We start from the raw sequence: 12,152 nt of genomic DNA, 5'->3' as shown, positions 1-12,152 counted from the left end.
ATTAGTTCTTTTTCATTTACTTCTCTTGCATCTGTTACTTACTTCCATTATGTCAAGAGATGCTTTGATGAATGTTGTGAAGCAGGTGGAAGAGAAATTAAAGTTTATGTGACTGCTTATAAAGCTATGGAGAGCAACTGGATGTAAACGAGCCAGAGAGCACAACAATTCGGTGCTACAACTAAGAGACATGCTTTGTTAATTTTTAAACTAATTTAACTTGTTATAATGTAATTTCATGTATATATATATTAAAGAGAACCATTATTCGAAAAAAAAGGAAAAGAAAGTATTTTTATGATTTTTTTTTTATATAAACATTGGTGAAATTTGCTTATCCTCAATTTGGCCGGCTTGTCTGTTAGATTCAGGTTATGAAAAAACTGCGTATGAGATATGTATGCAGACACGTAAACAATTGGCTACAAGTGAAAGGTATGGTACCTTGTCTTTTTATGACGTATATTCACATTTTCTAGCAAGGTTTTACAATATATACACACACACATATATATATATATACACGCTGGGAAGCCTTAGATTTTTTTTTTTTTTTTTGGCAAAATAATTATGGTCGAGGACACTACAAAATATATATTGACGTGCTTTTACATTGACTGGTTTTGTTAATAATTGTGAAAGCATGGAATGTTTTTGGTTTTTGAGGAAAATGGGTTTTAATATTTGATTGGTAAGTTTTTCTTATGCGTCCAATAAAAAGTTTTTTCTCCATAGCAATGGCAAAGGAGCAGTGTTTGAGACTTAAGAAGCTGAGTTGTATTTGTTCCACTACTTTTTGTTACTAATGGTACAAAATAAGCCGCACTGAAAATTTTTCAATTAAAATGTTATCTGTGATTCATGTTTATATGTAACTTGATTTTGGTAATGGTTTGCTTGGCTCCAACACAGCTTTTGTTATAGTTAATTTATATGGATCTTTCATTCTCTCTTGTGCTGTCTAGCTCACGTGTATAGTTGGTCCATTTCCTAAGAGCTTGTTTTTCTTGTCTTTTGTTTTATTTATTTATATATTTTTTACATCAAAATTTGGTCCATATATATGGCCCTTGGGAAATGGTCAAAGTATCTTCATCAACTTCCTTAATTTTCTACTACTTTTGTGAGGGCACTCCATGATAGTATGATACTCTGCCTCTCTCTATCTCCTAAAAAAAACAGAGATCTAACTGACCATTTCTTTCTTCTTCTTCTTTTTTTTTTTTTTTTTAATCAAATCTAATTCACAGTTTCAATATATGCAAATTTTGTTAATCTTAGCTTAAGGTCCATTTTTTATTTTTTTTATTTTGGGAAAGTTAGTCTTCACCCGTTGCATAGGAAAAAAAAACAAAAAAAGACAAAACAAAACAAAAGAACAAAAGGATGCTATTGCTGTCCAACCACCCCAAATGGATAATCCCATGGTAGATAAAACGTGCTAAAAAAAATTATTAATCACATATTAATAAACATTCATAGTTATTATAGAGTCATATAATATAGAAAACGTACTTGAAACTAATTACTTGATGTTAAAACTAATTTGTAACCAAGTCATTAGCAAAGCATTTCTCCTCAATCCATTTCCGGTACCTCTCCCCCTATCTCTTACTTTTTATAAAAATATAGCCTTTAGTTAAATTAGCCTCCTCCAATAAAACATAAAATAACCAAGTCTCCATCTTTATCCAAACACCTTGCCCAAATAACTAAGTATTACTTAAAGCAAGTAATTAATTACACTGTATAGTGTTTTTATAAACAATTACAGCATGACCTTGATGCGTTGGAAAATGGTTTCAAACTTTCAAGACGTTCATATACTACTTATTGGCAATGGGAAAATAAATATTTTACCAAAAAATAAAAGGGAAAACGAATATCAAAAGTTTTTTTTTTTTATCATAATTACAATAATTTTCTAATATAAATGTGATAGAAAGCTTGCCTTGAATCTGACTAAAGGGGTGGATATGGATGTGAAGAAAATATACCATTGGGTCAACCTCATTCACTGAATAGTAAAAGAAATAATGTAGACAATAGACAACAACAATTGTACATGACCAAAGGGAGGGTAACTTGTAGTATAAGAAAAGAAATTTTTTTTTTTTTAAGAAAACCTGACTAGTGTAAAACAAAAAAAAAAAAAAAAGGGGGGTTCAAAAACGTTAATTCACTCATGGAATACCGGAAAAGCTAATATGCGTGGTGTTCATTGAATTTATTTTTCTTCTTATTTTTTTGCTCGAAGCTAAAAGTTTCAATAAAGAATTTTCCATTTTCCTTTATCACCAAAGAGAAAACGAATTTCACCAATAAAAAAAAAAAAAGCAACGAGCAAAGTAAATGAGATTAGACAGAAGAACTGTACAAATTTATATGTGGATAAGTTTCCATACTACCTCTGAAAGTTTCCTCCAAAATTGCGATCACGAAATTATAATTAAGACCCTATTTTCGTTTACTAGGGAAAAAAAAGAAAAAAAGAACACCTCTCTCTAGCTAGCAGTCTCTGTCTTCCCCTGCAGTTCTCGCCGTGGCCAATGATCGAGCGGGACATTTCACAAAGTATGTACACGCACTACATGTACACGCACTACAATCTGACAGTTACAGAAGATATTAATTACAAGCTTCTTCTTTGATTTATCTGTATGTGATTCTTCCTCTACCTCATCTATGTAAACTTTATGAGTATAATATAATGTGTGTATTGTGTATTTTTTCTTTTTCTGGTGTTGGAGGAGGAGGAGGAGGGGGGCGGCAAATAATATAATATGTGAATCTGGAAGTCTTTCTAATTTGTTAATTGTTACTAATATCACTCAACAAGCAGCACTAGAATCTTTTAGTACATCTTAACTGTGATGCATATTTTATATAACCTGCTTAAGAATTTAATTTATTATATATATATATATTATGGTCCACTTGGAGCGTCCAATACTTAAATATTTATGCTTGACTTTTTCTTCTTTTTTTTTTGGGTAATAATATAAGCTTGACTTAAAACGTATTATCTGATCTGAAAACTAATCTGGCTATGCATGACAATGTAACATGTTATAATGTGTTTATGCAAAGTTTTCTAGTTCCTTAAATATTTATGCTTGACTTTTTCCTTTTTTTTTTTTTTTTTGGGTAATAACATAAGCTTGACTTAAAACGTATTATCTGATCTGAAAACTAATCTGGCTATGCATGACAATGTAACATGTTATAATGTGTTTATGCAAAGTTTTCTAGTTCTCAGTTAATTAATATTTCTTGAGCTAAATGTAATATGGTTCTTAATTAATTAATGGCTTGTTAGAATTTCTATATATAATAAATAAATAAATAAAAGTGTAATCTTCGATTATCATCATTTCAAAAAGCGTAAAAATATAAGAAAGTACATATAAATTTGCAGGAAACATCCGAGAAATTAATTTCTTGGTCTACCATGTGCAGTCCTTTACACGTTAAATGGAAAAAAGTGCAACAAGAAACAAAATGATGCTATAACCCTCCGAACACCCCAAATTGATAAACCCATGTAGATAAATATTAAATAAAATCTAACTTCAAAATGACTTAATTAACCAGAGTTAAAAATAAAAAATAAAAAATAAAAAAAATTCTAACGAAAATGATTGGGTGAGAGGAAAGTAAAAAGTCGAGCTGAGTTACTTCTTTCCTCTATGCCAGCTTGAAGAGCACTTTAAATTCACATTCTTATGACTGAGGAGAAACAGAGTTCGACCATTTTCTTGGATCTGCTTTATAAACTGTTCTCCATATTCATTTCTCTGTATCTACACCCTTCTTCACTAAGGAAGCTTTAATCTGTAAGCATGGCTTCTTCTTCTTCTTCTCTTTCTTCACCAATCCCTCCTCAGCAAAAGCATGAGATTCAAGAAAAATACGATCTGTTTCTCAGTTTCAGAGGCGAGGACACCCGCAATGGATTTGCTAGCTATCTCTATGGAGCTTTATCTGCAAAACAGATCTCAACTTTCATGGATGACCATGAACTTGGGAGAGGAGATGAAATTTCGCCCACCTTTCGCAAAGCTATCGAGGAATCCAAGATTTCGGTAATAATTTTCTCGGAAAACTACGCTTTCTCAACATGGTGTTTGGATGAACTATTGCAAATACTTGAATGCAGAAGAACAAATGGACAGATTGTTATGCCAATCTTTTACGGCATAGATCCCTCGGTGGTACGGAAACAGAATGGTAGTTATGGAGTTGCATTTGCTCAATTTGAACACCGTTTCCAGGACAAAATGGAGAAGGTGCAGCAATGAAGGTATGCTTTAACAGAAGCATCCAATCTATGTGGCTTGGATTCGAAGGGTTTCAGGTATTTTAATTTGTATATCCTAACATTATATTACCAATACAAGCATAAAACAAATCATCAAAAAAAAAAAAAAATGGTAGCATAAAATAGTCTAGCAAAATAACATTACGTCATTAAAAATTATTATAAAGATAAAATAAATTTAAGTGAAAAAGAAGAACTATTTTTTTTCTCTCACCCTAAGCATTTCCATAAGAGAAATTAAAAATGTAAGTTTAACTAGGTGAGAGCGATAACATAGAAATGTGAATAAAGAAGGAACAAAAGATCTCCATCCATTTTAGTTGAAGCGCCTTAGAACCAAAATAAATAAATGAATAATATATAGAGAGGGAGTGAAAAATTGAATAATGCAAATAAATAAATAAATGTACTGTATGTTTTATTTTTCATTTTTGCTTGAAGCACCCAACTCCGTATCAAGATGCTGGTCCTATTTTTCTAAAAATTATTTTTTATTTATTATTATTATTTTTTTTTGGCGTTTATGTAGGCCTGAGCTCAAGCTAGTTCAAAAAATTGTTGAAGATATTTCATTGAAATTGCCAAAATACCAACCTTCAAATGAACATTACAAGAGGGGTGGCCTCATTGGAATTAAAGAAAGTATCAAGAAAGTTAAATCATTGTTATCCATTGGCTCAAAAGATGTTCGTATTATAGGTATTTGGGGCATGGGAGGTATCGGCAAAACCACACTTGCTAGTGTTGTATATCAAGAGTAATCAAATTCTCAATTTGAAGGTTGCTCTTTTCTTCCAAATGTTAAGGAAGAATGTGAAAGACGCACACCATATCATTTGAAAAAAAAGCTCCTTTTTGAATTATTAAATGAAAAGGCTATTTTAAAGATGAATACGCCATTTGTAGCATCACCATATATTCTTGACAAACTTGCCATAAAAAGGTATTCATAGTTGTTGATAATGTGGATGATTGGATTCAATTAGATGCTTTAGTTGAGGGATATGATCAATTTGCTCCTGGAAGTAGAATTATTGTTACAACCAGAAATGTGCAAGTGCTTAAAAAAGTTGCTGATCAAAACATTTACAAGGTGGAGGGATTAAGTCAGAGTGACTCTCTTGAGCTCTTCCGTTTCCATGCTTTTGGTAAAAATTCTCCTCCAATAGATGATGCAATGCTGTTGAAAAGTGTGGTAAGCTATGCAGATGGAAATCCATTAGCTCTTAAAGTCTTGGGTTGTTTTCTTCATTCCAGAAGCAAACAAGACTAGGAAAATGTATTATATAACCTGCAAAAGTTTCCATATCAGGATAAAATTTTCAATGTGCTGAGAACTAGTTATGAGGGACTAGATGAAGGGATTCAAAATATATTTCTTGACATTACATGTCTGTTTAATGGGTCTTTTACTAGAAATGAAGCAGAAAGGTTACTAGATAGTGGTGATTCCCTAGTGAAAATAGGAATGGGTGTTCTCATTGAAAATTCATTAATTAAAGATGGTAAACATTGGGTAGACAATCAGCTATGGATGCATGATTTGTTGCGACAAATAGGTCGGAAAATTGTTTGTGATGGACATAAAGAACCTGGTGATCGTAGTAGGCTGTGGGATGCTAATGATGTTTGCCATATATTGGAAAGAAATACTGTAAGTGCAAATGCATTATTGGTTTCTCCTTAAAATGATAGAAATATCGTATATAGCATTGCTTTCAATGAATTTTATACTATTGTATCTTAGATATATTAGTTTATATATATATATATATATGTATTAATGTTCATTTGATTGTCAGGAACTACGAATCAAAGATGTGCAATCTACGAATCCTCAAAATTTATTGTGACAACATAGATATCTATGATAATAAGTTCGAAACGAAGTTCAAATTCAACCTTCTTCAAGGCCTTGATCCTTATCTTTCTGAGAAACTCAAATATTTTAGATGGGATTTATACCCTTTGAAATCATTGCCATCCAATTTTACTCTTGAAAATCTTGTTGAGCTGATACTACGTGGCATCCATGTTGAAAAACTAGTATGGAGTCATGAAGTTTAGGTATGCTTGACTTTTAAACTTACTTCTATGGTATTAAATGTCAATTGCATGACGAATATATGCTAAATAATTATAGCCCTTTTTCTCTCATATCTGGTCACAGTCTGTTCCGGTGTTAAGAAGAATGGATCTTAGTTATTCCAAGCTCCTTACAGAAATACCAGATCTGTCTCAACTGGCTCCGAATCTGGAAAGTATAAATCTTGCAGGCTGTACAAATTTGGTTGAGGTTCTTCCATCCCTTCAAAATCTTCACAAGCTTACTTATCTAAATTTGGATGGTTGCTCCAAACTTAGTGAATTTAAAGAGATATCAAGGAGCAGATGGTATTTGGATCTGGTAAAGTTTGGAGGCATTAAGAATTTTCTGATCAACATTTGTCAGCAGAAGTTGGCATTTCTCAAACGTTTTACGAACAATATTTCGTCCCTCTCCTCACCTAGATCCCACATGATTTGCCAACAGTTTCCTATGAATTTGACAGTTTTAGGTTTGCGAAGTTTACCTATAGAAGCAATGCCTTTATCAATTGTGAGTCTCTTTGGTCTTGTTGAATTAGATTTGAGTTGTTGCAAAAGACTTAAAAGTCTTCCAACCAACATTTGCAAGTTGAGATCTCTTGAATTGCTAAATCTGCATTGTTGTAGCGAATTGGAAAATTTTCCTCAAATCTTAGAGCCTATGGAACACTTGACAGATCTTACCATATCTCGAACAGGGATTAAAGAGTTACCAGAGTCCATTGATAATCTAATTTCCCTCCAAATACTCCAACTAGAAAGTTGCAAGGAAATTGAGTTTCTCCCAAACAAGTTGTGCGATTCAAGGACACTTCAGTTTTTGTACCTCGGAAGTTGTTCAAAACTTCAAAAATTGCCTCCCCTTCCACCTGCTTTGTTAGTTTTGAAGGTCCCATGTTGTGATAGCTTGAAATCACTACCAGAACTTCCATTATTTTATGAAAGTGTGGATGCAAGACATTTCACATCGCTGGAGAAAGATGCAAGATGGAAACAACCTTTGAAAACTTATTAGAGAAGAGGAAAAACAGATTCTAAGGCCCAAACATTAATTTGACATGATCTAGGACAAGATGGGCTTATTTGGGATCTTCAAGGATTTTAGTAGATTAATTTAGTTTCCTATTTTTAATTAGAGTATTTTATTATTTAATTAGGTTTCCTATTGTTTTCAGTTTTTTAATGTTATTAGTTTCCTTATTTAACTCGGTTTTCTATTATTTTAGTTTAATATAAATAGGGTTCTTTGTAATTCTTGGAGGAGTTAATCATTATTACAAGAATTTTATGAGATTATTTTCTCTGGTTTTGTGTGATGCAAAACAAACTTAGGTGTGATGCCTAGGGTTTTGGGAGTGATTCCTAAAATCAATCTAGTGTGATACTAAAATCCTTTCTATTTCTTTTCTATTTTCTTTCTTTCCCTATCTGTCCTACATCAGTTTGGTATCAGAGACTGGTTCCAACCCTAGCCGCGTAAGCAGTTTCGTCAACAGTAATTCTTCAGCGTGAACAGTAACTCGTAGCGTGAACAGTAATCCGACATGAACAATGTCCAGTGATAAGATTGTTTCTTTGAATTAAGGAATCATGACTATGAGATCTAGAAAGAGTTTTAGAGGTAGAATAACTGACAATCAATTTGAAGAATTATTTATTCGTATGGTCAAACAAGTGGAGTCTCTTAATGTTCGGGTTAGTAATATTGAAGCCTTAATATCTCAACCTAGCAGTTCTTCAACTAACAATGAACAAGATGAGAATCCTGAAGCCAATGATGATAAAAGTCAAGAGAAGCTGCCAGCAAAGACAATTGCTCCAGTGCCTTTCCCTACAGCCCAACAGACACCTAATTGGGTGAGAAATATATTGCAATCAACACAAGGACGTCACAATACTTTTGATGACATCACAAAGAGGGTAAAGATTGAAGTACCAGATTTTGAAGGTAAAGTAAATCCAACTGAGTTGCTGATTGGCTTTCTTCCATTGAAGAATATTTTGATTGATATGATATGGATGATGATCGGAGAGTAAGGTTCGCTAAGATGAAACTAGTAGGTCTTGCCAAAATTTGGTGGATGTGTGTTGAAGGAGATTTAAGGAGAATGGGATTACCACCCATTGGTACTTGGCAAGAGATGAAAGCTAAGCTTAGGGAAAAATACATGCCTACCACTTACTATGATAAATTATGTGAGCAAGCAATCAACTTGAAGCAAAGTAATTTGTCAGTTGCTGAGTATATGCAGAAGTTTGATGAGTTGAAGACTCGAAGCCAACTACTTGAAGATCCAAGGCAAACATTAGCAAGATTTAAATCTGGTTTGAGGTCCCACATTAGGAGGGAGCTATTAAGACAACCTATCTATGGCTTAGAACAAGCTTTTCAAGTTTCTTTGGATTTGGAGGAGTATCTTGGAAGTTTCAAAAGACCTGATATAAATTGTAGCAACAGAGTTATAGCAAATCAGCCTTCAAAACAACCTATGAAGGCCAAGGTACCTTTTCCTAATGCTTCTGAACTTAGAGGAAAAGGCAACCAATGTTTCAAATGTGGACAGCCTGGTCATATGGCATATAATTGTCCTAAAAGAAACCTACATCTTGATGTAGAACATCATGAAGAACCTAATCAACAAAGAGAGGAAGATGAAGACAATTTCAACTATGGAGTTTATAATCCTGATGACTTGGAAGAAGATGAAGTAGATACTTCATTAAATACTGTTGTTAGACGTATCCTTTCAATTTCGAAAGATGAGAAGGAAGATTGGAAACGCACCTCTATTTTTCAAATGTTGGTTCGTTGTGAAAATCAAGCACAAAAACTTATCATTGATGGTGGTAGTAGTATGAATGTTGTTTCGGCATCTATGGTAGGATGATTAAAACTTCCTATTGAACCGCATCCACATCCATATAAAGTAGCATGGATTGACAGTACTTCAATTCCGGTAACCTAACGCTATCTAGTTTCTTTTCAATGTGGGGTTTACAATGACTCAATTTGGTGTGATGTGATTCCGATGAAAGTAACACATATTCTTCTTGGTCGTCCTTGGCTTTATGATAGAGATGTGTTTCACTGTAGGAGAGAAAATACCTACTCTTTCATGTTCAAAGATAGGAAAGTTGTGTTGAAGCCTATGACGGTAGCTGAGATGGATAAATATAAGGTGGAAAAACCAAGTAAGGTTTCTAACAATCCACAAAAGTCTCTACATATTCTTACTAAGAAGAATTTTGAGCAAGAAAGTAAGAAAAATGGAGTTATATATGCTGTTCTAGCAAAGGAAACAAAGAAGGAAACAGCAACCAGCAAGCAAACGTTTCCAATACAGATTCAAAAGTTGCTGTCTGATTTTTTAGATTTGGTTCCGGAAGAGTTTCCAAGTGAATTACCTCCTTTATGTAACATTCAGCATGCCATAGACTTTGTACCAGGAGCTCAATTACCTAATCTTCCAGCATATCGTATGAATCCTAGCGAGCATGCAGAACTTAAGAGGCAAGTGGAGGAGTTGCTGTCCAAGGGATTCATCCGTGAGAGCTTAAGTCCTTGTGCTGTTCCTGCTTTGCTTACACCCAAGAAAGATGGGAGTTGGCGAATGTGTTTTGATAGTCGTGCGATTAACAATATTACAATCCAATATCGCTTCCCTATCCCTCGATTTGATGACATGTTGGACATGATGGCTGGTTCGTGTATATTTTCAAAATTGGATCTAAAAAGTGGATATCACCAAATTCATCTAAGGCCTAGAGATGAGTGGAAAACAGCTTTCAAAACAAATGATGGTCTTTATGAATGGCTGGTAATGCCATTTGGTCTTTCAAATGCTCCAAGTACATTTATGAGGTTTATGAATCAAATTCTACAGCCATTCTTTGGTAAATTTTCGGTAGTATATTTTGATGATATATTGATATATAGCAAGAGTAGGGAAGACCATCTTTCACATTTGCAGCAAGTTATGAGAGTTCTTCGACAAGAGAAGCTCTACATAAATTTGAAGAAATGTTGTTTTATGACATCATTAGTGGTCTTCTTAGGTTATGTTGTTTCGTCAAGAGGACTGGAAATGGATCCTTTGAAGATTAAAGCTATCCTAGAGTGGCCAATTCCTAGTTCATTGCAAGAGGTACGAAGCTTTCATGGATTAGCTACATTTTATCGAAGATTTATTCGAAAGTTCAGCTCAATTATGGCTCCAATAACTGATTGTATAAAGAAAAACCAATTTCTTTGGACCAATACAACAACAAAAGCTTTGGAAGAGGTTAAGAAAAGATTGACTGAAGCATCGATTCTTCGACTACCAGATTTTTCGAAGGTTTTTGAAGTAGCATGTGATGCATTTAATGTGGGAATTGGTGGAACACTTAGTCAAGAAGGGTATCCTATTGCATTTTGCAGTGAGAAATTCAATGAAGCTAAGCAAAAGTATTCTACTTATGACAAAGAATTTTATGCGATGGTTCAAGCTTTACGATATTGGCTTCATTATCTCATATCAAAGGAGTTTATTCTATTTTCAGATCATGAAGCCCTCAAGTACATCAACTCACAAAAGAAAATGAATTATCGACATGGGAAATGGATTTCTTTCTTGCAAGAATACTCATTCCTTATCAAACACAAATCTGATGCAGAAAACAAGGTTACTGATGCATAGAGTAGAGTTGTGTATATCTTAGCTTCTATGGCAATTCAAGTTGTGGGGTGCGAATTTCTTAAAAGGGATTATCCTTCTTGTAAGGATTTTAGCCTTATACATGCAGCTTTAACAAGAGGACAGCTAGGTGAATATCCTAATTTTTCACTACATGATGGTTATCTTTTTAAGGAAACTAAACTTTGTTTCCCTAATACATCTTTACGTGAGCAAATGATCTGAGAATTACATGGTGGAGGGGCACCTGGTCATTTTTGAAGAGATAAAACCATAGCCATGGTTGAAGATCGATTCTATTGGCTAACTTTGAAGAGGGATGTTATCAAAAAAATTTCTCGATGTCGAATATGTCAATTATAAAAAGGAAGAAAGAAGAATACAGGTTTGTATATGCCTCTTCCCATACCTCATGAGCCATGGAAGGAGTTAAGCATGGATTTTGTTTTAGGGTTACCTAAAACAATAAGGGGGCATGATTGCATAATGGTTGTGGTTGATAGATTTTCAAAAATGGCACACTTTATTGACTGTTCAAAGACCATGGATGCCATTCATGTAGCTAAATTATTTTTCAAAGAAATAGTTCGTCTTCATGGACTACCTATGACAATAGTTTCAGATTGGGATGTAAAGTTTATGAGTTATTTTTGGAGAACCTTATGGAAGACAATGAATACCAAATTGAAGTTCTCTTTTGCTTTTCATCTACAATCAGATGGTCAAACAGAAATTATAAATCGAAGCTTAGGAGATTTACTTTGCTGTCTAGTTGGAGATCACATAATAGTTGGGATCAAATACTTCCTATGGCAGAATTTGCATATAATAGCTCCATAAATAGGTGCACAGGTCGCAGCCCATTTGAAATTGTAACTGGCATGCTCCCTAGGAAGCCTATTGACTTGGTTCCTTTGCCTTTGGCAGCAAGACCAAGTGCTGAAGCTAAAACTTTTGGAAGACACATTCAAGAAATTCATGATGATATTCACAGAAAAATTGCTCTAAGTAATGAAAGCTACAAGGCATATGCTGATTTGAAGAGAAAATTTGCTGAATTTAATGAA

General features: G+C 33.7%; 1 protein-coding gene across 1 annotated transcript; it reads left to right on the top strand.

Annotated features, from left to right (window-relative positions):
• The first annotated feature begins 3,842 nt into the window (after positions 1-3,842).
• LOC132804067 (disease resistance protein RUN1-like) lies at positions 3,843-7,424 on the top strand. The gene is made up of 4 exons (XM_060817969.1): positions 3,843-4,289; positions 5,265-5,516; positions 5,634-5,975; positions 6,492-7,424. Exons 1-4 carry the CDS (start codon positions 3,843-3,845, stop codon positions 7,422-7,424), a joined length of 1,974 nt encoding a protein of 657 aa, XP_060673952.1.
• Positions 7,425-12,152: the final 4,728 nt, after the last annotated feature.

The sequence above is a fragment of the Ziziphus jujuba genome, chromosome 6, assembly GCF_031755915.1.
Source record: "Ziziphus jujuba cultivar Dongzao chromosome 6, ASM3175591v1".
NCBI classification, from domain to species: domain Eukaryota; kingdom Viridiplantae; phylum Streptophyta; class Magnoliopsida; order Rosales; family Rhamnaceae; genus Ziziphus; species Ziziphus jujuba.
This window is presented reverse-complemented; position numbering and strand designations above follow the sequence as displayed.

What these genes read in the sequence shown, in the direction of transcription:
- LOC132804067 (XM_060817969.1), top strand. Translation starts at nt 3,843, where the DNA reads ATGGCTTCTTCTTCTTCTTCTCTTTCTTCACCAATCCCTCCTCAGCAA. An exon ending in TCCAGGACAAAATGGAGAAG is followed by an intron (nt 4,290 to 5,264) that starts GTGCAGCAATGA and finishes TGCCATAAAAAG; the next exon opens with GTATTCATAGTTGTTGATAA. An exon ending in CAATGCTGTTGAAAAGTGTG is followed by an intron (nt 5,517 to 5,633) that starts GTAAGCTATGCA and finishes TTTCCATATCAG; the next exon opens with GATAAAATTTTCAATGTGCT.